General features: G+C 42.1%; 1 protein-coding gene across 2 annotated transcripts; it reads right to left on the reverse strand.

Moving 5' to 3' along the window:
- Nucleotides 1–1326: 1326 nt before the first annotated feature.
- F12 (coagulation factor XII) lies at nt 1327–25264 on the reverse strand. Of its 2 annotated transcripts, none has more exons than XM_056569444.1 (14): nt 25168–25264; nt 22627–22663; nt 22408–22507; nt 18552–18622; nt 14185–14292; nt 12976–13107; nt 11147–11251; nt 10399–10573; nt 9126–9223; nt 7066–7369; nt 6018–6154; nt 3988–4128; nt 3149–3297; nt 1327–1955 (listed from the first exon to the last, which is right to left on the reverse strand). In XM_056569444.1, the coding sequence occupies exons 3-14, from the start codon at nt 22455–22457 to the stop codon at nt 1800–1802; spliced, it is 1626 nt and encodes a 541-aa protein (XP_056425419.1). In that variant the 5' UTR covers nt 22458–22507; nt 22627–22663; nt 25168–25264; the 3' UTR covers nt 1327–1799. The 2 variants fall into 2 exon arrangements, with proteins under 2 accessions (XP_056425419.1, XP_056425418.1); XM_056569443.1 differs by lacking the exon at nt 25168–25264 and adding an exon at nt 24933–24967.
- Between the last annotated feature and the right edge of the window lie 1855 nt (nt 25265–27119).

A 27119-nucleotide genomic window follows, 5' to 3' on the forward strand; every position in this document is an offset into this window, starting at 1 on the left:
GCCTTCCCTCAGAGCACACAGCACTACACACCTGAACCAGACTGTGCTCAGCAGTAACTGGAACTGGAGTAGCTCCTCCCCCAACTACTCTATATAGGGCAGACTTTAGGGGTTCCCATTGACAGGCAGGGTCACATGGGGTTCCCTGCTCACTAGGGGTACAGTAACACATTAATAACATATATATGCTGTGATATATGCTGTGATGCTTTGTCTGTGGGTTGGTGTGGCCTAAAGCCAAGGGCTTGGCCGGGCAGCAGTGGGGTGCCTGGCCACTAGTGTTGCTCACGAATATTCGCAATGCGAATTTTATTTGTGAATATCGTATATTCGCGAATTCTCACGAATATAGCACTATATATTTGTAATTACGAACATTCCTTTTTTTTTTTTTTTCAGAGTACACATCACAGTGATCACCCCTCTCTGCTTCCAGCTTGTGTGCTGTAAAGAAGGCTCTAGTACTACTGTGTGAGACTGGCGTGTGAATTTTCGCATATGCGTAAATTTGCATATGCTAATTTTCGAATATGCGAAAATAAAACGCGAATATTACGAATATGCAAATTTAGCGAATATATGACGAATATTCGTCCATATATTCGCGAAATATCGCAAATTCGAATATGGCCTATGCCGCTCAACACTACTGCCCACTGGGTCATTCCCCCTGGTGTTGTGGAGGCAGTGGTTGCCGCCCCTCTTTCAAAGCCAGCACTCCACTCCACCCATTCGGCTCAGGTGTTTTTAATTAGCAGGAGACTGCATAAGGGTTTCCTCATAACATTCTCCCAGCCCACTGGCAGGGAGCACATGGTAGGTGTTCACACTGGTGTGGTGCTCTGTGGCAGCCGTGGTTGCTGTGATGCTTTGTCTGTGGGGTGGGGTGGCCTCAAGCTGGGGGCTTAGTTGGGCAGCAGTGGGGCTGCCTGGCCACTGGGTCATTCCCCCTATGGGCTTGGTGTTGCAGAGGCAGTGGTTGCCACCCGGCGCTACGCCAGTGTTGGGTTAGGGACCCACTCTTACTAGGTGGCCTTGACATGGTGAATGGGCTTGTACTTTTTGATCAAAATGTATACTAACAACCTGTTAGTTTTTGATATTATGCTGAGAAGCAAGTAGATCAAAATACAAATGGTGGATGTGCGGCTACTTTTCTGTTTCTCTACTTTTGTAGATTTGAGCTAGTCCTTCCCTCAGAGCACACAGTACAACACATCTGAATCAGACTGTGTTCAGCAGTAACTAGAATTGGAACAGGGGTAGCTCCTCCCCCCGCTACTCTATGTAGGGGAGACTTTAGGGGTTCCTGTTGGCAGGCAGGGTCACATGGGGTTCTCTGCTCACTCTCAGGGGTACAGTAACACATTAACAACATATATACAAATAATATTGGAATTAATCAGAAAAATATATTACTTTGTAATAAAGTGTGAACATATTTAATATAACAGTAGGTCTTTTGATGGGCCCAACACCTTGTGCTGCCAAGCTGCCTGAAGCAGTCCGAAGCCCCAGGATATCTACTGGTGCTGGGAAACCACATACATTTTAATTCATATAGGGAATAAGTAATTTTAGGCCTTTAGATAATCTTGAGTAATAAAGAAATAATTGTATAATATAATCCCCCTCGCTCACATTGTACATGTCATGCCTTGTTTATTAGACATCACAAACCACATTTCATCAGATTTCTATGTGTGGATATACTAAATTAACATAATGAAAATAAAATAACCTATTGTGGATTTTGAAAAATGTTGCTATTTGTCTGATTCCTATACACATGATGTCCGTCAGCTGATGTTAGCTAAGATCCAATTGATGTAAGTGTACACATCTGTATATACACCAGGCTTATTCTCCACCGCACATCCAGATCCCCAGCTTACAATGCCAAATACATTTTCTTTGTTATCTACTTCACATACAAGGGGTCCTCCTGAATCTCCCTATAGGGACAAATGCAAATAGGTTTTCTAGTTAGTAGTTATCCCAACACATACTGTACCAGCATTATCAGATTTTATCCTGTCTGATATTTCCAATACATAAACTGAACATATGCTGAATTTATCCAATATGACTGGGGATTTGAGCCAAGTCAGAGACAACTCTTCAGAAGGAGAAGTTACCTATCCTGTCTAGCTTGGCTTAAATCTCTAGTCATGTTATATGGCTTCTTACTTGAGTCACACACTGACTTGAAAGGAAAGCTTCCTCTAAAAGGTGGCTTCAGAGAACTGCTTTGCATAACCTTCTTCCCAGTGCAGCCTGAATGTCTAAAAGTCTCCACATGTCTTAATGACATTCTCCTAAAGAAGAAACATTACCCCTTTAAGCTACTTTCACACCGGGGAATGTCCACACAGAGAAGCTGAATGCGGAGAACTGGCATAATATGTCGGCGCTAGGACCGCTCGGGACAGCAATGCATTCCTTTTGGAGTCCACAGAAAGAATGGACATGTCCTTTCTTTCTGTTGACACCAGAATTTGAATCTCCGCGCCAGATGTTTCTACAATGGGACTCTGCTGCTGTGGAATTCCGCACAGACAGTCTGCCATGTGAACATAGCTTTAAAAGGAACCAATCAGCAGATTCTAGCATAAATAACGCTTGGCAAGGAGTTATATATGCTAAAATCATTATCCTCACCATCCCCTGGGGACGTTGTGCCCCAAGGGATGGTGAAGATATTTTGTTATAAAGTCCCCCCGGGCCGCCCGGCAAGTAGTCCCCTGGGCGGGGACTTACACTTACCAGCTTTGGGAGCAGAGTGGTGACGCAAGCCGTCATTTAAGCCGTCGGGGCAGGGCCACGGCTGCAGTGAACGAAGCTGGAAAGTGTAAGTCCCCACCCAGGGGACTACTTGCCGGGGGGACTTTATAACTTAACATCCTCACCATCCCTGGGGGCACAAGGGGATGGCGAGGATAATGATTTTAGCATATAAAACACTTTGCCAAGCGATATATATATATATATATATATATATATATATATATATATATATATAAATATATATATATATATATATATATATATATATATATATATATATATGCTAAAATATGCTGTTTAGTTCCCTTTAATTCTTGCTACAGAGGGAGAAACACTATTGTGATGCTGTATATTTACTGACCTGACATGCATCTACACCTCCTTCTAGAAATCCAGCGCACATCATTCCTGGTAAAATCTTATTGCCATGGACAATAGGAGACTGACACTCTGAATTAGGGATAATAGGCACATGTGCTTCCTGCAGAAAAACCGCATAGTGCTCTGCTCCTGCAGATACAGAAGAGGTTACAGACATGAAGACATAGAAGATTCTGTAAAAGCTTTAAACACTTTATGACCTTTAGGGTGAGTTCACACCACGTTTTTGCAATACAGTTCCCGTATAAGGTTTTTGGATGAAAATGGATTCCTCAAAACCTGACTAAACTGTATCAAAACGTGTGTACAAATTTTAACCTGTATATGGTTAAAGACCGTATACAGTTTGAAAAATGATGTCCGGTTGCATCAGTTTTTAAGAAAAAAAGTGTACGTTTTTAACTTTTCACTCTATTATGAAAAAGTTTCACTTGTTTGATTGAAATTCCAAGAAAAAAAACTGTGCAAAGTCAAAAACCGGATGGTGAAAACCGGATGGAACTGTACGCACATACAGTTCTGTACGGTTCCCATTGACTCCCATGTTAAAAAAAACGTATACAGTTTCCATATGGTTTTACACCCGGACCAAAAACTGTGGTAGGCTGCGGTTTTGGGTACGGGAAAAAAACGGACAAAACTGTACAAGATGAAAAATGAACACAACCGGATGCATCGTTTGGCATACGGTTTTCAATGGAGAGTCAATGCATACGGTTTTCGATACGGTTCCTTATGGTTTTCAAATAGAAAACGTATATGGGAACTGTATTGCAAAAACGTGGTGTGAACCCAGCCTAACTTCAATGATCTCCTTACCCTGGTACTGATAGCCCCAACCAATCACTTCACAGTGTTGGGCACCTGAAGCACTTTTGTTGTTTTTTGGTAAACAGGCGGGTTGTACAAATTGTGAGAACTGAGCACAGACGCCTTTTACATCTTGTAATTTTACTAAAGCTGTAAACACAAACAACAACATATTATCAGTTCATATCGTCACTTTGTATCTATTTTATATTTTATCCAGCTCAGTAGAGATGAAAACTGAGAATTTCTATGGTTGATCTATAGCCACTGTCCGCAGTACCAGTGGCTGAGCATTTATAACGAAACTGCTCAGGACTCCTCCTTTTCTGATGTTTTAAAATTCCATTTTTTTTCTTTTTAAAATGTAACACACAATATTTATGGCATTTTAGTGCTGCTTTTTATTTATAATCATATATACTGCTAAAAAAAAATAAAGGGAACACTAAGATAACACATCCTAGATCTGAATGAACTAATCGGATGAAATATTTTCGTCTTTACATAGTTGAATGTGCTGACAACAAAATCACACAAAAATTATGAATGGAAATCAAATGTATCAACCCATGGAGGTCTGGATATGGAGTCACACTCAAAATCAAAGTGGAAAACCACACTACAGGCTGATCCAACTTTGATGTAATGTCCTTAAAACAAGTCAAAATGAGGCTCAGTATTGTGTGTGGCCTCCACGTGCCCGTATGACCTCCCTACAATGCCTGGGCATGCTCCTGATGAGGTGGCAGATGGTCTCCTGAGGGATGTCCTCCCAGACCTGGACTAAAGCATCCGCCAAGTCCAGGACAGTCTGTGGTGCAACGTGGGATTGGTGGATGGAGCGAGACATGATGTCCCAGATGTGCTCAATCTGATTCAGGTCTGGGGAATGGGGGCCAGTCCATAGCATCAATGCCTTACTCTTGCAGGAACGCCTGACACACTCCAGCCACATGAGGTCTAGCATTGTCTTGCATTAGGAGGAACCCAGGGCCAACCACACCAGCATATGGTCTCACAAGGGGTCTGAGGATCTCATCTCGGTACCTAATGGCAGTCAGGCTACCTCTGGCAAGCACATGGAGGGCTGTGCGGCCCCCCAAAGGAATGCCACCCCCCACCTTTACTGACCCACCACCAAACCAGTCATGCTGGAGGATGTTGCAGGCAGCAGAACATTCTCCATGGAATCTCCAGACTCCGTCTGTCACATGTGCTCAGTGTGAACCTGCTTTCATCTGTGAAGAGCACAGGGCGCCAGTGGCGAATTTGCCAATCTTGGTGTTCTCTGGTAAATACCAAATGTCCTGCACAGTGTAGGGCTGTATGCACAACCCCCACCTGTGGACGTCAGGCCCTCATACCACCCTCATGGAGTCTGTTTCAGACCGTTTGAGTGGACACATGCACATTTGTGGCCTGCTGGAGGTCATTTTGCATTGCTCTGGCAGTGCTCCTCCTGCTCCTCCTTGCAAAAAGGTGGAGGTAGCGGTCCTGCTGCTGGGTTGTTGCCCTCCTACGGCCTCCTCCACATCTGCTGATATACTGGCCTGTCTCCTGGTAGCACCTCCATGCTCTGGACACTACGCTGACAGACACAGCAAACCTTCTTGCCACAACTCGCATTGATGTGCCATCCTGGATGAGCTGCACTACCTGAGCCACTTGAATGGGTTGTAGACTCCGTCTCATGTTATCACTAGAGTGAAAGCACCACCAGCATTCAAAGTGAGTAAAACATCAGCCAGGAAGCATAGGAACTGAGAAGTGGTCTGTGGTCACCACCTGCAGAACCACTCTTTTATTGGGGGTGTCTTGCTAATTGCCTATCATTTCCACCTGTTGTCTGTTCTATTTGCACAACAGCAGGTGAAATTGATTGTCAATCAGTGTTGCATCCTGAGTGGACAGTGTTATTTCACAGAAGTGTGATTGATTTGGAGGATGCCACCTTTGCCACAGGTCATTTTGTTACATCAGCATTTAAAAAATTTTCACTCACACCCCTTATCGCAACCTCCTTGCACTTTGCATCATACCTATATCATGCTGAAATGTATCATCAGAATAGGCCTCATGAAGAATATATTTCTGTACTGGGAACCTGACAGTCCGCTGGTCTGAAATGTTAAACAGACTCTGCCCTAGCACCACAGTGACATCCTTCACACTTGGTCTGAAAAGAAATGGTATCAAACAATATCAATAAACACAATTTTTTTTTTTTTGTAATAAAATATTTTTTTGCAGTGTGTCGTGTCTTTTTAAACCCACAATTTTTACCCTGGTACCCACCATCAAAGGGGTACCAATAAGCTGGTACCAACAGGCCCAGAGCTTCAAAAATGGAGCTCATGGGCATAGGTGGAAACAGGCTGACATTATTTAGGCTGGGAAGGGACAATAATAATGGTCCTCGCCCAGCCTGGTAATGTCAGGTTGCTGCTGCTTGCTTGGTACATGGCTAAGAATAAAAATTTGAGGAACCACACGCGATAGATAATCTTTAAAGGGGTACTCTGCCCCTAGACATCTTATCCCCTATCCTTTGGATAGGGGATAAGATGTCTGATCACGGGGGTCCCTCCGCTGGGGACCCCCCTCATCTCGGCTGCGGCACTCAGGCATCCAGTGCATGGAGCGAACTTCACTCTGTGCCGGATGACTAGCAATGCGGGTAGGAGGCTCGTGATGTCACGGTCACACCACACTCGTAATGTCACGGCCATGCCCCCTCAATGCAAGTCTATGGGAGGAGGCGTGATGGCCGTCACGCCCCCTCCCATAGACTTGCATTGAAGGGGCATGCCCATGACACGACAAGTGGGGTGCGGCCGTGACGTCACGAGCCTATGGTGTTGTACCCGACGTTCTAAATGAATGCCGGGTGCAGTGGGACCCCTGCGATCAGACATCTTATCCCCTATCCTTTGGATTTTCTTTACTCATAAAAGTTATAAAGATTAGTAAATAACATATAACAGCCCATGAATCTTGAGTTGTCATTGTTGGTTAATTTAACCAGATCAGAAATAGGTACCGTATTTGTCAGCAAACTACTTGACAAACAGAAATTTTAGATCTCACCTACGATCCAAACAGTGAGCTGCGGTTAAAACCCAGCAGGAGGAGATAACAGTCCCTCCACAAAAGCTGTCCCCAATATAAATCGCTGCCATATAAGGATGAGATGCGGGGAGCGCTACCAATCCACCTACAATACGTGGAGTTATAGAGGGACTTTTCCGAAATGTGATTCCACAGTCTGTAGGTATGATTCGTGTAAGATTCTTTGGAGCTTCTGAAGTGCCAGGAGTACCAGAGATATTGACAGATGGCACATGCTGTGTGGTAGGCTTGGGTTTAGAGGTTCGTGGGGGTAAAGTACTAGCTGCGAAGACATAAACATCATCATTTTGTAAAGAGACATGTCACTTTGGAAGTATTGTTTGAAGCAATTCATTGTTTTAATAGGTTTTTGTTTTTTTTATGTCAAAGATCTTCTTTCTGTTTTTAATTGGTGACCTTCAGACTGGAATATACGTAATTGTAATTTTAGGTTATTTTAGTGCTATGCACAAGTTGTAGCTAATACCGTATTCCTTTTTTCATGATCCTATAATTCAAAGAGCTTTTTTAGGCTTCTATGTCATAAATGTTAGTTTATGTTGTTTTATAAAATGTGTATTTTGCCAACAATTATTCCCTTTTATAATGTTGGTCACCATCAGCCAGTTTTACAGCAGTGCCAAAGTATTGGCTTGGACTATTTTTGGAAATTCTAGAACATTCAGGTGTAAAATAAAAAAATGTCTTAGTTGACCTTTGCAACACCCCCTAGGGCACCACCACCTACCTGGCCCAAGGGGTCGGGGCACAACTTTGGGCGATTGCTAGCACTGGGAATCTAGGGCACTTGCCCTGGATCCACAAGTAAGCAAGTGTTGCTTTCAACCACAAATACATCCTTCGACACGCTTGCAGGTAAAAGTTGAAAGTGAATAAGAACCAGGTCAGCCAGAAATGTAAAAGTCTTCCATTTATCTTGATCGAGGATAAGAACCACAAGCAGGTGGTGACAGCGGATAGTAGAAAAGCACACAAGTCAATTCATGGACACGTTTCAGGTCACAGGACCCTTTGTCTCAGCATGACTACAGTAGTAAGCTAGAGCCATTTATATGGTGCTTCTCAGGTGGAGGGGCGGATAGCAGGTAAATACCTTCTATTAACCCGTTGTTTCCCTCCGAGGAAACACCATTACATATATTGCACATTCCAGAAAGATAATAAAATACTCAGCTTAAAAGTGAAAGCGGTTTTTATTAGGCCTGAGGTCTGTAGGAGAGTAGGAGTGGTGCAGGAGGCATTTGTGCGATGAACTTAGAGACCTGAACTTGTCAGACAGTTTGCAGAGGAGCACAGAGGAGGTCCGTATATATTTGCTCTGGAGGGGACCTATCTACCCAGGGACCTGTTTACACTGGGTGGAATCTATGTACACAGAGGGAACAAATAAATGCATCTACTGGGGGGCCTGTCTACACTAGGGGGGGGGGGGGGGCATTCCCCATATTGGGAGCAACTATCTTCCTACTAGGGGCACCTATCTACCTACTTGGGGGACTTAGCAATACTGTAAATGAATAATATGCTCTAGATTAAATCCAGATTTTTTCAGAAACTCCATAGCCAATTTTTAGAGTTTCACAGTGTGGATAGTACATGCATTCGGCAACTCATGGATGCTCAGTTTTGCCACTAAAACTGCTGTATTAACAACAAAATTGGGCAGCTGTTGGCCACTGCATGTCGGCAGGGTTTCCTCTACATGCACTATACACACCAAGGGACCCTACTTTCAGGGTGCATTTTAATGTTGTATACATTAACACAAAGTTGATTGATGTCAATGGTTTGATGTAATTTCCCTCAAAGCGACCCTCGTTGAGGTGAGTACTAGATAGCAATGGCTTCTGTAAATGTTGTTACAAGGAGCATTTACCTAGAAGGGGCATCCTCCTGACAATATTTTTACATTGGCGTGATAAATCAACATCAATTATATGTTTATTGCTGATACATTAAATAAGATGATTTAATTAAACAAACTAATCACCAGGTTTCTGCCCATTCATCTCATTTACCTGGTAACTGGTTGCAGGGTGGAAGTAAACAATGGTCCCAGCTCACTCTTTCTTCCTTCATTGTGAAACACCAAGGTTGTGTGTCACCATCTGGGTTCCTGAGGATTTAAAAAAAACGTCATACTGTAAGAAGTGTGTTTTATGTCTTTATATGCCAGTCTGCAGATTTGTATTATCCTGGTCACTAGAATATAAGGGAGTACCTAACCCAAGTGGTCATCTTGTAATTGTGAGGTAGGCATCACTTTATCTGGATGACTTAACTGAAACTCCATAGATTAGTTACATGAAGGGGCTGCAATAGTCATACCCATCATTGTGTACCATGCACAGCGTCATTTGGTTGAAACTATATTTGCTAGTGCAGCTCATAGTAGCTCAGTCCAAAGCAGTCCAAAGCAATGTGACTGAACTAAGGCAAATAAGTATAGTACAAAAAAAACACATAGACATAGCCAGCACAACAACCAAATGCATGGGTGCATGCCACCCATGCAAATAAAAAATACACAAAAAGAAGGTGGCAGCAGCTTTTTCTATTTGATCACAAAAGTAAAATTGAGGCTCTTAGCTCACTCTTTGATCATAATGTGACCCCCCACATTCAATGTGTGGAGGTTGCCTCACTGCAGATGAGACCCTAACACGTTCACTCTACTTATGTCTTCTGGGCATAAAGCCTCATATTTACTTTTGTGATCAAATATAGAGTGTGGCTGCAACCTTCTTTTTGTGTAATAAGAACGTAAGATGGTCATACCACACTGAAAGTTGCAGACACTTTTGGGTACAAACAAGTTAACTATTTTTGTGCAAGGGTGAGCAGAGCCTAAAGGACCACAACATTTTTCTCAGAATTTTCTCCTGACCACCGTGGCACATGTGCAAACATGTATGCTGCCAACATTCGCATTTCTTACTAGAGCGTGGTACCTGACCATCATTTGGCCAACACACTCCTAGTCCAAAATCATTGTACTCCATACTGGGAATGTCTGCCTGTTATGTGGTTTAGTCACACACTTACTCACTTCCTTTCAGCAGATCCTTTTATAGCACTACAGAACCAAACAATCAACAGTTAATATTGCAAACGTACATACAATACATTGAAGAATGTAACACCAATATAGAATACAGTGAACACAATTAGAGGAGCACATGGCTACATTGGTGATGGTACATTTAAATTCCACTTGTAGTAAATTGCGCTTGAAATATTCCTGAATTTACCACAATATGATGTCATAGTGTAATATGCTACTGGTATTACCTGCAGTACGAATGAGGTCCTAGGCCATTTCTCTCTGCATGCTTTCCGCTGTACCGTGAAACCTCATGTTCTATGATGTCAGACTCCCAGTTTAAACAGGTTGTTCCTGATACAGTGACATTTGCTGTGCCCCTGTAGCTGGTGCCATTGCCTTTGTAGCAAGTCTCTTTATGATCTTAACGGAATAAACATTTGCAAGAAAGGTTAGGGCATGTTTCCATCACAAATCTGTCCGACTCTTCACTGATTGTACAGCAACCTGTCAAAATCGGATGCCTAAGTTTAGGCGCATGAGATGAAAGCAGCCCCATTGAGTTTAATGGCCGGGACCTAGTCAACTTATCTGGACATATTTGTGCATTTTCTGTGAGTGTTGTCTGCTGGGCTTTTGAATCCTAAAAATGTACAAATGCAATAGATGGTCTTAACTGGTTTATGATAGGGAGATTTATTGAAACCTGATCAGGAAAAAAGTTGACCAGTGGCCCATAGTAACCAAACAGATTGCTTCTTTTATTTTTTTTAGAGGCCTTGCTACGGGCAACTATGCCAATTTTCCTCTTGTTTTCCTCATGTTTTGATAAATCTCTCCCTATGTCCAGGCGGGACACTGCCAGTATGTGCACATACTTCTGCATCTCATTTTAACAGGTTGCTGATGTATACGGGAAGCATAGGACATAATCATGATGTGAATGAGCCCCTAAAGGCACAAAAAAGTATCTCCATTTGTTATATCAATACTTACTTATTTCACAGTGCTTTCCTGAAAATCCCTGGGCACAGCCACAGACCCTGTCATCTTTGTGTTGAATGCAGTGTCCTCTATTGAGGCATGGGTTGCGAGCACACTCTAAAAATCCAAAGCAGCAAGGGGTGAATAGGTGGCCATCAAGTGCCAACCCCTATTCCTGTCATTGCACTGTGATAGCTATAAAATGTTCTATGATATACACAGCATTGTTGCCTTGCAGCACTCAGTGTTTTATTAAGGAAGGTAAAATCAAACTGGTCTTCTTATCTCTAAAATAGTACACATTCTAGACAACACATAGTACTGGACCTCTTTTCTAAAAAGAAAAATAGTGAAGACTGAAATTGTTGTTGACAGATAGAACAAGCCTTTGCCATCCCTATGTGACTCTCCTTTCCAGGCAGTCCTAATTACCCATGATGCAGATTAGGGTTTTCATTTGTTTTTTGTTTGTTTTTTGCAACATTTAAATAGTACCCGTCACCAACTAAACTTTCAATATATTGTTCCTTATGTAATTATAATACTCTTTGCTATTTACTTGCAGTTAAAATTCTCAACCTTTATATGTTTTTAATTTGATTGTAAAAAATGGCCACTAGATGGATCTGTTCTGTTCCCTGCTGCAAGTCAATCAGTTAGTTTGGTCTCCTCCCGTCCTGGCAGGAGACCAAACTCAGGAAGTGCGTGAGGTGCATGGTGAGGCACAGATTAGGGATTGACCGATATAGTTTTTTTAGGGCCGATACCGATAATCGTGGAGGTTAGGGCTGATAGCCGATAACTTATACCGATATTCCGGTATAACTTATCGGCTATTTACCCCCCGCGACACCGCTGCAGATCATTGATTTAAAGTGGGCGCTTTAAATCAATGCACTGCAGTGGCTTTTGCGGTGCCATAGGCCACCGCCGCCACCACCCGCTTCTCTCCCTCTACCTGTCAGGGTGGTCCGGGCCATCCTTCCTTCCTGTAGTGTCCAGCGGCATTCCGGGTGGAGGGTGAACCGGTCCGGGCTGTACTTCTTCTCCGGGGTAATCTTCTCCACTCCGGGCAGGCTCCGGCCTAGTAACGCAGCATAGACGCCGCTGCGCAGTGACGCCCGTGCGCAGCAACGACCCTGACGTCACGGCGTAGCGGCATCTATGCAGCGTACTAGGCCGGAGCCTGCCCGGAGTGGAGAAGATGACCCCCGGAGAAGGACAGCCCGGATCGGTTCACCCTCCACCCGGAATGCCGCCGGACACTACAGGAAGGATGGATGGCCCGGACCACCCCCATTACAGGTAAGTTTAAATTTTTTTATTGACTCGGGCAAAAATCCATACCGGTATACTGCCCAGCACTACGGTGGGGGGTGCGACGCGGTGGGTTGGGGGGCAGTCGCGGTGCGGTTGCGGCGGGTCGAGGGGGGCGGTCGCGGGGCGGTGCGGGAGGCGGGGCATTATCGGCTTATCGGCAAGGTAATTGCCGATAGCGATAATGCCCAAAATCGTGATTATCGGCCGATAATATCGGCCATACCGATAATCGGTCGATCCCTAGCACAGATCTCGCAGGCTTCAGTGATGGCGCACCTGCTGACAAGGGTAAAGGTATGATACAGAGATTTTAAAGTTTGGAAAAATTTTGAAGGGCAGGAGGGGTGTTAGGAGTAGTTAGGAAATATAATCTGAGTTAGTTTAGTAAATATGGTTTGATGACAGGTACTCTTTCATACTTTTATTTCTCTCTTTTTTGTCACCATGCAGATATATTAGCACCCCCAATATCTTTGTATGCGTGTTGTATATTTCTTAATTTGCGCATATTTTTAACTTACGTTTCCCAGTGGTTTTTTTACACACTTTTCTATGCTCATGGCAGTTGCATTCTTCCAAAATGGGGGGTGTATACCTCAGCCATTTTTCCTTGGGTTCGAAATACTCTTGCAGTTTTTCATCATAGCATTTGTCTAGAAGATAAAGAAAATATGTACCTATTAATTTCACTATACCTTCCAAGTGCATCTCTCACCAGACAAAGCTTTCATTCGGCTGGACTCACAACTGCAGGTATTTGAGACAAACAGTTGTTTGCACAAGTCCAAAGTTGTGAGCCTGTGCGATCTTTAGTTTTTAGCATGGGAGAGGCGCAGGCTGCGCTGGGTGGTACAGTTGCCAGGCAAGCGCACCCCACTTAGTGTGGTTACTCAGGCCTATTCCTCCATGATTTTGTGGTCTATGATGTTTCTCCCAATTAATATGTGCTTTACAAATTATGTGAATTTTTTCAATCATGTGATTTCTGTTGAAAAATGTGTAAGCTTTTTTTGTTTGTTTTTTCAAACAAGTTGAAAAAAATGCCATAGCTACAGCATGAAGCATTTACAAAACACCACAAAAACACCACCATTTTTTAAACCGCCCACATACTTTTCATTCTTTTTGGATTTACTCTTTAATTTGACTCAAAAACTGCATCAAAACCTGCCACAAAAAATTGCATACACGACTCCACCCTCCTTAAGGTGTGTTTACACAACAAGGTTCCTCCAAAATTAAAATATTTTTATTTCAGTCCAACATGTTTTGAATGTTTCATACATCCTTATTCATGGCTGTACAGCAATCTCAAAATGTGAACTTTTTAAAGTCACAAATTCACAAAATGTATTATGGGTGATTTCTTTATTATTAGACTTGCTTTCTTTAGGCTGCCATTAGACGTTCTTACAGTAAAATTTTTGGCTGTTCAGTTTCTGAATGTGAAACACGGTTTTACATGTTTCACCTGTCAAAAGTACATAGCCAATAACCTCATCAAAAGACATAATAAAAAGCACACTAACATTGCATGTGAGCCTCAATTAAAGTAGCCTTCAGTTTGGAAATGGACTATGCACAAGCACTAAGCACTCCACTGTTAGAAGTGCAAGGATTTTGCCTATGATATCTAAAAGTAACTTACTTAGAATTAGATATTTCCTGCATTCTCAAATATAATGCATCATTTTAAAGTTCTGGATATTGAAGGGTATTTGTATGCTTACCTTTTCTGCAATTCTTGCCTGTGTATGGCTCATAGCATTCACAGTGATATCCCCTTAAAGTGTTTTCACACACACCTCTAGACTCACAAGGGTTGTTCTTACAATGATCTGAAAAAATGTATAATAAGTGTATACAGTATATATGTATAATACATTAAAGATGCTTAAAGCATTACTGTAATTAGTAAGAAAATAATAGAAACAAAATGCTGAAATCAGTGTAGTAATGTGCCCTAAGATCTGTATACACAATAATATGCATGTAGACAGTCATTATGCAAAAAGTGTACAACCTTTATTAGAGTAATTATTAAAAACACATAAAATGGAACAGGTACAAACAGATAAAAATAGGCGGCTCAAAGAAGTGGTATGAAGCTGAATAGCAGTATTGATAACAATTGATTGGACAAATGCCTAAATGGATATATATATAAGAAGCCTGCTATAAAGTCATATAAAAATGACCAATATATGAACAGGTCTACCCACAGAGCTGTGCACCAGTGTAATTATAAGCTAATCATATAACTAGGGTTACCCATATAAAAATGCAAATCCACATAACAGATAAGGTGCAGTGTCACCAATACAATAAATGGGGTACTACCTTGTAGTGCACATAACTGCATGTTTTTTTAATAATCTCACTATACATCTATCACCTTGTATAATATTATATATGAATTGCACATTTACACATATGTTTACAATTAAAATTCTTTATTATGAATTTTTTTTTCTACTAATTTCTTATAGATATATTTATATGTATTTTATTTATATGCACATATATTAATATATTTGAACTATGATATTTATTGACACACTCAGTATTATATTTTCTTTGAGATTTAGCATGTCACGTGTGTTCACCGGTTTGCACAATTTTTTTGCAGCACTCAAGCACTTTTTTTCCCCTTCTCATAATTATTTTGCACTTTATCTTTTAAATAGGATGAACTAGATAGTTATTTATGTTTCACTTGAAATTTATTGCGAATGTAACATATTATATTGCACATTTATGATGTCTATAGTGATGGCTAATTTCCTGCCTGTTTGCCCTCACATACAATGGCCAATACGCGGACCTGGCGGGATGTGCGCAGGCGCGCACTCTCACCAGCGGTTATGCGAGATCTCGCAAGTCCACAGGCCGGATTCCTACTGCACATCCTCCGTGCGTGATAACGTGTTGGACGCACCGCATCATCTAGACGCCGGGACATGCGCAGTGCGGTCCAAGTTGGCGGCGGCCATGCGAGATAGAGGAAGCACATACAGGTGATGCTTATTGTTATTTATTTTCTGTGTTGTGATTGGTGTTGGGGGCATATAAATGAAATGTCTGTATTAGTTACCATACATTCCCTGAAGAAGCTCTATGCAAAACGGCGTTGGGGTGGTGGATCAGTGGTAAGGGTTGTCCTGTTTTTCCACGCGGATGGTGTGCGGTGTTATACCTATCTGTACTGTGGGCTATTGTTTGTGGGGGCTGATACCTGCCAATACATTGGCAGCAGTTATGTGCACTACAAGGTAGTACCCCATTTATTGTATTGGTGACACTGCACCTTATCTGTTATGTGGATTTGCATTTTTATATGGGTAACCCTAGTTATATGATTAGCTTATAATTACACTGGTGCACAGCTCTGTGGGTAGACCTGTTCATATATTGGTCATTTTTACATGACTTTACAGCAGGCTTTTTATATATATCCATTTAGGCATTTGTCCAATCAATTGTTATCAATACTGCTATTCAGCTTCATACCACTTCTTTGAGCCGCCTATTTTTATCTGTTTGTACCTGTTCCATTTTATGTGTTTTTAATAATTACTCTAATAAAGGTTGTACACTTTTTGCATAATGACTGTCTCTGTGGTTATATGTTGTGACTTTGGTAATTTGTGATACACAGAGACATTGGTTCTTCTCTTTTGATTTACCTAAAGCCCATTTGTTGGTTGGTAATAATATGCATGTGTTAAGGGGTACTCCGGTGAAAGTTTTTCTATTTTTTTCTTTGTAAATCAACCAATGCCATAACGTTAAACAGATTTGTAAATTACTTCTATTTAAACATCTTAACCCTTCCAGTACTTATCAGCTGTTGTATGCTGCAGAGGAAGTTCTTTTCTTTTTAAATGTCTTTTCTGTCTGACCACAGTGCTCTCTGCTGACAGGAACTGTCAAGAGCAGGAAAAATCCCCATAGCAAACCTATCCTGCTCTTGACAGTTCCTGAGACAGACAGAGGTGTCAGCAGAGAGCACTGTGGTGAGACAAAAAGGAAATTTAAAAAGAAAATAACTTCCTATGTAGTATACAGCAGCTGCTAAGTACTGGAAAGATTAATACTTTTAAATAGAAGTCATTTATTAATCTGTTTAACTTTCTGCCACCAGTTGATTAAAAAAATAGTTTTTCACCGGAGTACCTCTTTAATATGTAAAATACCTTTTGATCTATGTATTACTGTAATGAGTCTTTTTGCATTTCTCTCAGAGGCTGGAGGCTTTTCCCCTTGAGTATGATGAGCTCCAAAAAGAAAAGCATTTCCTCTGTAGTATACTACATATATTTAATAGAGGTAATTTACAAATCTGTTTTACTTTCTGGCACCAGTTGATTTAAAAAAAAAAAATTCCACGGGAGTACCCCTTAAAATCTTCGCTAGCTATGAGCAAGCACTGGTGAGTTGCCATTTTTTTGTCAACCATACAACAATTTTCACATGACAAATACCCCCCTAAAAGTGTAAGTCCAGTGTTTGTCTTGCGGAGAGAAGTAGCTAACGCTGGGTGGTACAGTTGCCAGATCCGTGCAGAAAGTACACTAGACAAACGCTGGACAATTTAAAGGAAAACTCTTATTATCAAGTCATATTGAGGTCCACAGCTCTGCATTGATGAAATTCTTAGCATGTCTTTATAGCAGTTGGAGCTTGATTGAAAACAAACTATGCTGCATACAGCCACCACTAGAGGGAGCTAACTGCATACCGTGTTTATACTGAGCCTGATCGTCTGGCTCCTTGTGACATTTCTGAGACCAGGAAGTATTGCCCAGTGGGACGGGTCATACTTTAATGTAGAAAGTATGTCTTGCACAAACCCTTTAAATGTATGACAATATGCTGTAAATGTCTGAGCTCCCTATTGTAGTACCCTTATGGTATGTTTACACTGAGAAAATTTAGTGGAATCAGACTTTGCTGTGAAAATAGACACCGAAATTCAAAGTTCCATTGGGCTTTTTCACTCGAATTCTGCCAAGAGAATGAACATGTTGATTCTTCTGGCAGAATCCAATCCCTCATCGAAAGTTCTGTAGGTGAACTTCTAACATCTACTCTCGAGTATAGGCAGAGCCAAATATAAGCCGAGGCACCTAAGTTTACCACAAAAACTAGGAAAAAAACCTTTATGACTCGAGTATAAGCCTAGGGTGGGAAATGCAGCCATAGGCTGTATCAGGGCATTCTGGGAGTTACAACTACAATGCTCAGCATCCCCTGATATAGCTGACCCAAATGGTTTGGGTCAGCTGCATAGGCTGAAATAGGGCATGCTGTGCATTGTAGTTACTAACTGCAGCACGCAACATGCCCTGATACAGCCGATGCAGCTGGCTCAAACCTACAACTCACGTTGTACCATATTAATATTTATAAATCAAACATTTTCAGAAGGCTTGTCACCCACTTACTCATAAAACGGCATTATGTAGTGGCTGCAGCAGCCTGGAACTCTGCCGCACTGCTTTCCGGTGGGGCTTGTAACGTCACTGACATCTTCTCCCCTGATAACAGATGTGCCTGTGTGTGGCACACATGTTTGTTACCAGCAGGCCCTGCAATGTCAAAGGGCCCTGCACAATGCATGGAGTGGACTAGCAAGTAACTAGAGGGAGGGGTGTTCACGGATCTACCCGATCGCCAGATCTATTGTTGTGTCTCGCCGCCGCTGGCAAGGCCAAGGTATAAAAAATGTGCTGGAAAAACTGGGGTTATACACGAGCATATATGGTAAGAGTCAGAATACCACTAATATCTATGAGAGGCTGCTGCAAGCATAAGGAAATTCAGAGCGAAATCTTTAGAGTGTGAACCCGACCTTATGCAGCAAGCATTAGAGATTACATGGAGCCCAGGCGCAAGCATGCCCATGATTCTAGTTAGGTCATTGTATGGTTTCGTTACTGCAGTATATAAAATCATTGTATAGCACGGAACAATGTATTATTTAAGGGCTGTATTTAGATGGTAGTATTTGGAAGCACAGTGTAGCTGTAAAAATGATGATATAATTGTAATAAAAATCATCTTAAGAAGAAAATAAAAAGCTTAGGAATAATACCTGTCACTTTGTGACCCTCCACACAATAGGACCAACTCTTGTCAATATTAAAATTCCTAGTGAGGGAGCACCTAGGAGCACAAAAGCATGGCAGAGATAAATAGCTGTAAGGAGAACACTCACCGGGCAGGCAAGTAGTTGTCAGTCATCAGCAGAATATCTATTTATCATTGAGATTTCTTACATACAGGTATCCAAACTGAAATTTACAATATATGAATTTATGTGTCTAGGTTTGCCCTGGGTTTAGTGATCGATGGCCTAGCTTTGGGATACATCAGCAAATGGGCCCAAATGAAAAAAAAAATAAAAAAAAATAATTGATCTTTTTGGTGCTAGTGCATAGGTTCATAGAAGACAACATCCTAATGTTCTAGCATAAAATGTACTTAACCCCTTAAGGGCCCGGGCTTTTTCCGTTTTTTCATTTTCAATTTTTCCTCCTTAACTTTAAAAAATCATAACTCTTAAAAATTTTCACCTAAAATTATATATAATGGCTTAATTTTTGCGTCACTAATTCTACTTTGTAATGACATTAGTCATTTTACCCAAAAATCTACGGTGAAACGGGAAAAAAAATCAATGTGCGACAAAATTGATGAAAAAACACTATTTTGTAAGTTTTGGGGGCTTCTGTTTTTAGGCAGTACAATTTTTGTCAAAAATGATACCTTACCTTTATTCTGTAGGTCCATACGGTTAAAATGATAGCCTACTTGTATAGGTTTGAATTTGTATCACTTCCGAAAAAAATCATGAATACATGCAGGAAAATGTATATGTTTAAAATGGTCATCTTTTGACCCCTATAACTTTTTATTTTTCTGTGTTCAGGGCGCTATGGGGACTCATTTTTTGCGCCGTCATCTGAAGTTTTTAGCGGTACCATTTTTGTTCTGATCAGACTTTTTGATCACTTTTTATTCACTTTTTTGTGGTATAAAAAGTGATCAAAAATGCGCTATTTTGGACTTTGGAATTTTTTTGCGCGTACGCAATTGAACGAGCGGTTTAAAAAGCGGTATATTTTTATAATTCGGACATTTCCGCACGCGGCGATACCACATATGTTTATTTTTATTATTATTTACATAATGTTTTTTTTTATTTTTGGAAATGCCGGGTGATTTAAACTTTTATTAGGGGAAGGGATAATTGAAAGGGTTAATGATTTTTTTACACTTTTCTTATGCAATATTATAGCTCCTATAAGGGGCTATAACATTGCATTTACTGATCTTTTACACTGATTGATCCATCTCCATAGAAATGGATCAATCAGTGTTTTCGGCGATTGAATGCTCAAGCCTGGATCTCAGGCTTGAAGCATTCATTCGGCGATCGGACAGCACAGGAGAAGGTAAGAAGACCTCCTCCTGTGCTACAGCTGTTCAGGATGCTGCGATTATACCGCGGCGATCCCGAACAGCTCCCTGAGCTAACCGGCAACTTTCACTTTTGTTTTTAGCCGCGCGGCTCAGCTTTGAGCCGCGCGGCTAAAGGGTTAATAGCGCGCGGCACAGCGATCAGTGCCGCGCTATTAGAGGCGGGTCCCGGCTTCACTATGACGCCGGGCCCGCCGCGATATGATGCGGGGTCACCGTGTGACCCCGCGTTATATCGCAGGACCGGGACTCAGGACGTACCCATACGTCCTGGGTCCTTAAGAGGTTAAAGGGGTACTCCAGTGGAAAACTTTATTTTTTTTAATCAACTGGTGCCAGAAAGTTAAATAGATTTGTAAATGACTTCTATTAAAAAAATCTTAATCCTTCCAGTACTTATTAGCTGCTGAATACTACAGAGGAAATTATTTTCTTTTTGGAACACAGTGCTTTCTGCTGACATCACGACCACAGTGCTCTCTACTGACATCTCTGTCCATTTTAGGAACTGTCCAGAGCAGCATATGTTTTCTATGGTGATTTTCTCCTACTCTGGACAGCACTTAAAATGTAAGAAGGTATAGCACAAAAACAAGGCACTAGTGCCGATACGATCAATTTTTTTGTCTTTGGGTCCATTTGCTGATTTACTTACTAGACTAGGATTGACTATAATCTAGAGCAGTGGTCTTCAACCTGCGGACCTCCAGATGTTGCAAAACTACAATTCCCAGCATGCCCGGACAGCCAACGGCTGTCCGGGCATGCTGGGAGTTGTAGTTTTGCAACATCTGGAGGTCCGCAGGTTGAAGACCACTGATCTAGAGGATCGTGGCTACAGTATATTTTATGACAACAGAGGTGTTGTGCACAAAACCATCTGGTGACTGGGAAATTGCCTCAACACTGTGAGAGAACTACATATACATACTGTAATGTAATTACATGTCCTAGCAGCGATTTCTTCCTCCCTGCTTCTGCGGTATCAATAGCGCCACTTTTTTGCTGTGGTGACTAGTCCTAATGACAAGGCTGGTTAGCCTATCAGGAGGCAGAGATGCCAGGCTAACCTGATTTGGCGCCAGCGTTCCGCCTTCCTAAACAATGGTACATTGTGATTGCCTCTGTTTCTCTGCACTAACACACATGTTATATTTTGGATCTCCAGTACTCTGACCTTTGCCCCTGGACCTTGTCTTGTGTTCTGATTCTGCCTATGACAATTAGTGTTGCTCGCGAATATTCGCAATGCGAAATTTATTCGCGAATATCGCATATTTGCGAATTCGCGAATATTCACGAATATAGCACTATATATTCGTAATTACGAATATTCGTGTTTTTTTTTTTTTTTTCACAGTACACGTCACAGTGATCATCCCTCTCTGCTTCCAGCTTTTGTGGTGTAAAGAAGGCTCTAATACTACTGTGTGAGACTGGCGTGCGAATTTTCGCATATGCGAAAATAAAACGCGAATATTACGAATATGCGAGTTTAGCGAATATATGACGAATATTCATCCATATATTCGCGAAATATCGCAAATTCGAATATGGCCTATGCCGCTTAACACTAATGACAATATCTTCTGGTATTGATTCTGCTTCTAAACTATGACCTTAGTATGGTTATGGCCCTTGTCTTTGGGGTTACCTTCTGGCTCTGACCTTGGCTTGTGACCTGACTTTGTTTCTGGTTGTGATTTTGTCATGGTCATGTCCGCATGGTTCTGATCTTTTAGACACTGTCCTTACTAAGCTAGGCCCTGTGCAATTATAGGATATAGGTAAGGGAGCGTCGCCCAGTGGGGGCGGCCATTTAGGGCAGATTGTCCAAATAGATAGGGACAGTGTTGTGGGTCAAGATCAGGGTACCACTGTCCCCCACATAACTCAAACCTCTGTGTAAGTATTATTGATTGTACATAGAAATTTAAAGGGTACCTCTCATCAAATAAACTTTTGATATATTTTAGATTAATGAATGTTGAATAACTTTCCAATAGCATGTTAATGAAAAATATGCTTCTTTCTATTGTATTTTTCCCGATCAGTCCAGTCAGCAAGCATTTCTGACTCAGGCTGGAGTCCTAAACACTCAGAGCTGCCAGCCTGCTTTGTTCACAGCCAAACAGGCTGTGAACAAAGCAGGCTGGCAGCTCTGAGTGTTCTCCTTTGTGAACAAAGCAGACTGGCAGCTTGTAGTGTTTAGGACTCCAGCATGAGTCTGAAATGGTTGCTGCCAGGACTGGTAGGGAGACCCCTAGTGGTCATTTCTTCAAAGTGGAAAATTAAATAGAAAGAAGCATATTTTTTAATAACATGCAATTGTGAAGTTATTCTGCATACATTAATCTATAATATATCAAAAGTTTTTTTTGATGAGAGGTACCCTTTAAAGGTGACTAAGCACATGAAACATAAAGGACAAATAAGCAGAACATAAACAGAACAGGACTTATCCCTACCATGGTCTGGGTCCATTCTTTCCTTTTGAGATACAAGTGTGGTGCTGCATGCGGGCATAGTGAAAAGGGAAATGACACAACTCTCCGCTCTCGGTCAGAACTGAAAGTTACACAAGAGGATACTGTTGTCATTCTTACAAGTCAATGGTACAAAAACATATTGGAATGTTTGCTAAGCAGCAAATGTAAATAAAAATAGGATAAAAAAAATGCTGTTACCTAATCCAGATGTGTGTTTTGGATTTTCTTTGTGCCTCTAAAAGAACAGATATATTTATATTATTATTAGTATGTTACGGCATACACTGAGGTATTACGGTTGTGTAAGGGTTAACATTTTGCTCTTTGCTGCCACTACTGATAGGCTATGTATGTATAGGAATGTATAGAATGCATACATAGCTTCTATGCAGAAACTACTATTAAGTCCCCAAATCCATCCTCTCTACATATAGGGCTGGAACAGTTTAGTCTGGCTCAGGCCAGTGTTCATCCTGCTAGGCCTTGTGAGGAAAAGTTGTTTAGGCCTAGATGTTATTCAAGTTAGAAACTGCTACATGCAAGTCTAGTTCAAGTTGCTAACATTACCTTGAGAACACTCAGTGTCCAGGGGCGGAGCTATGGGTGGTGCAGAGGTAGCAGTCGTATCAGGGCCCTGGTGCCTAAGAAGGCCCAAAAGCACATCTGCCCCATAAGAGACCAGTATTATAATTGGCACATAGGGCCCTGTTGCAGATTTTGCATCGGGGCCCAGAAGCTATAGGTTACCCTTCTGTCAGGGTCAGTATATGGTTTTCACCCACAACTGTTTTCAGTTTACTTTAAGAGGGCAATTATCTTCTAAATTCTCTTTCCTGTTCCAAGAGGGAGAATTGTCTAGATAGAAGAGGGGGGTAGCTGACCAAGGACCATTCTGCTTACACTATTCTCATTGTGGGCTTCCAGCCTGAGTTAGTACTGCAAGGCTATCACATCACAACCTATTTTAGCATATGCCCTGTGATAGGTAATCGTGACGCAAACAGTTAATGAAGTCATTTAAAAAATTTGCACCACACTTAATCAACCTATGCAGGTCCCCTACAGCGCCCTCACCAAAAGTGTTACCAGCCTATTTAGAGACTTTTAATCAGCATAGCTGTCTAGCTGTCATAACATTCATTGTGAAGTAACTTGCCACCTTGTTTTATATAGTGACTGTATCTAGGGTGAACCACTTCACCCATTCTTCTCATGGGTAAAGCAATTAAAGGGGTACTCCGCCCCTAGACATCTTATCCTGTATCCAAAGGATAGGGGATAAGATGTCTGATCGCAGGGGTCCAACTGCTGGGGACCCCCGCGATCTTGGCTGTGGCACTCTAGACCAGTGTTTCCCAACCTTTTTTGGGTCGGGGCACACCTTGGAAATTTTTTTTCCCGCGGTGCACCCCTACCGAGGTTGACGAGCAAAAAAAAAAAAATATGAACAAATTCCTATGCACACTGCATATATCTTATCTTGAATATATCTTATTTTCTCCCACATTAGGTTGGCAGTATAGTTACCCCCACATTAGGTTGGCAGTATAGTTACCCCCACATTAGGTTGTAGTTACCCAACATTAGGTTGTAGTTCCCCCACATTAGGTCCAGTATAGTCCCCCACATTAGGTCCAGTATAGTTCCCCCACATTAGGCCCAGTATGGTCCCCCCACATTAGGTCCAGTATAGTACCTAATTACTCTATAGCAGTAGGTCCCGGGACCAGAGGAGCGGTGCTCGGAACACTGAAGGAGGCGCGCCGCTGGTAACACTTACCAAGTTGACAGCGTGCGTCCTCCTCGCTGCTCCGGTCCTCCGCGATTGTTGCTATGGGCGCACGCATGGGACGTCAGTGACGTCCCTGCGTGCGCCACCTCCCGGTGGTCCCCACGTTTTTAAAGTAAACGCGGGGCTGCAGGGACTTAATAGAGGCATCCCTGTGTCCCGAAAGCAACTTTTGGGACACAGAGATATCCCACGGCGGGTGTTTTTCCCATGTCACACCTTACATTATGTCACGGCACACTAGTGTGCCGCGGCACAGTGGTTGAAAAACACTGCTCTAGACATCCTGTGCTCCATGCTGGATGACTGGTGATGCGGGGCGTAGGCTCATGACTTCACGGTCACACCCCCCTCATGACATCACGGCCATGCCCCTCAATGCAAATCTATGGGAGGGGGCGTGGCAACCATCAACCCCCTCCCATAGACTTGCATTGAGGGGGTGTGGCTGTGACATCACGAGCAGGCGCGTCCGTGACGTCACGTGCATACATCTCTGCACCCAATGCTCTAAATGAACGCTGGGTGCAGCAGAGGGATCGCAAGGGTTCCCAGCGGCGGGATCTCCGCAATTAGACAGCATATCCCCTATTCTTTGGATAGGGGGATAAGATGTCTTGGGGTGGAGTACCCCTTTAAGCTTTTAATAAACTTTCAGGATACTCTGTCTTGTAAGTGTAAATAGTAAAAAAAAAAGAAAACAACCTTTACTCACCCCGGACTCAAAAGTGCCAGTATGATGGCCCATACATTGTGCACTTGATGCTGCAGCCAATCACTGGCTTCTGCAGTCATGTGAAGTACATACAGGTAAAGAAGGCTAGTGAGGGCAGCATCATGTGCAGTGCAAGCAGGAGGCACTGGAGTGACAGCAGGAGTACTAAAATAGACAGAGAGCTAACAAGTCCTCTGTAATGATTGTATAATGATGATAAATGCAGTGTACTTACCGTACTAATGTACTTTTCATTTCCATCATACACTATTTTCTCTGCTTGGTGTCAGTAAATGAATAAACTGCTCCAATTGTATCTAGTCTAGAGAAATCGTTTATGAGCCAAGATCCCTAGTATAGCAAAGCACTCTCCCGTCCTGACTGTTTTCTACAGCGTGTAAGCGTAGCTAATGTGTGTCAGTCTGGATTCTAGGCTATTTAATGGCAGGATCACATCAAGTTTGTGATAACAGGTCATCATGTATGCCAGGGAAATCATATATACCAGGGAAGCCTACATTAAGATCTTAAAGGAGTACTCCACCCCTAGAAATATTATTCCCTATCCAAAGGATAAGGGATAAGATGTCTGATCACGGGGGTCCCGCCGCTGGGGACCCCCAGTGATCTCAGCTGCGGCACCACAGACATCCGGTGCATGGAGCGAACTTTGCACCGTGCCGGATGACTGGCAATGCGGGGCGGAGGCTCGTGACCTCACAGTCATGCCCCCCTGGTGACATCACGCCACGTCCTCTCATTGCCAATCTATGGAAGGGTGATGTGACAGCCCCCTCCCATAGACTTGCTTGTTGGGGCGCGGCCATTACGTCACAAGGGGGGCGTGACCATGATGTCACAAGCCACCGGCGATGAACCCACAACTCTAAACGAATGCCGGGTGCAGCACGAAGATCACAGGGTCCCCAGCAATGGGACCCCCCTGTGATCAGACATCTTATCCCCTATCCTTTAGCTAGGAGATAAGATGTCTAGGGGTGAAGTACTCCTTTAAATGTCCATATACATCAATAGTCATACATATGCAGAAAGAGTGTCCTTTAGGCATACATTTGGTCTTATTTATTATTGAAGTCAATTACAGACACGTAATTATATTGTAATTCCATTGTGTACGTAAATTATAGACTTTTAAATGGTCCTGCCACACCCGGAATGGATCTAGTCTTTGAAATATGAATTTGCCTATTTAACTGTCCACATTACACAGACTTGTGTCACACTCACAAAACTGTCGCACAGATGTATGTGAGTTTGGCATAGCTACGACCCTGTACAAACCCTTTGACACTGCATGACTGGGCTGTCTGATGGTTGTTCTGAATAGAAAATCTTGTCATTTAGAAATCTTATGCACGTTTGCAACAAACTACACCATGTACAATGTAACTAACAGGTTCCGGTCAAGCTTATGTTCTATATTTATAATGCCTCGCCAGCAGTTTTTTTTAGCAATTTTCCTTGTGGCTGACAGTTTTCAGAATAGGGTGTGTGGCCTAAGTTGTCACAAACATGTTCCAAATTTTAAAAGTGACTGTAACATTTCCAATACCAAAGAAATGTTGGCAAGCCTATGCTGGATGCAACTGGTCACATATTTATGAAGGGGTTTCTGGAAAGGAATGTTTGCATCACATTCACATACATTGTCGCAACACCTTTATGAATGTGGGACACATTGCATGCAAATTATTCCATTTAAAAAATATAAACTGTGCCCAACCCCCCCCCCCCCTCCCAAAAAAAAATTCAGATTGCATTATCATTAAATAAGGAATGCCGCAGACCAAGCAACTGGCACTACACAAGCCCTGTCTCTATATGACTATGGAATCCACTAGTAGGAGAATATTAATCTTATGATGGTGATGCTGAGACTCTTAGTAGCATTACATTTCATACTAATCCACAAAGAGAAGAAAAGAGGGCAGGGACTCACCGATCATCTTTCTTAAACTTTAACAAACTATAAACCTACAGATCTCGGAAACATAAGAACGCATCAGGAAACTAAAAACTGTGTGATCAGGGCAGCCTAAAGCTACTTAGTACAAGTAACATCTCAATTTCTTTTGGTCAGTCAAAGGTTCTCTTTAAGGAATGGCACATTAGGAAGATTACACATTTTATAAAAGTGCTATATAGGGGTTAACAGCATGTAAAAAT

The sequence above is a fragment of the Hyla sarda genome, chromosome 4 (genome assembly GCF_029499605.1).
Source record: "Hyla sarda isolate aHylSar1 chromosome 4, aHylSar1.hap1, whole genome shotgun sequence".
Lineage (NCBI taxonomy): Eukaryota > Metazoa > Chordata > Amphibia > Anura > Hylidae > Hyla > Hyla sarda.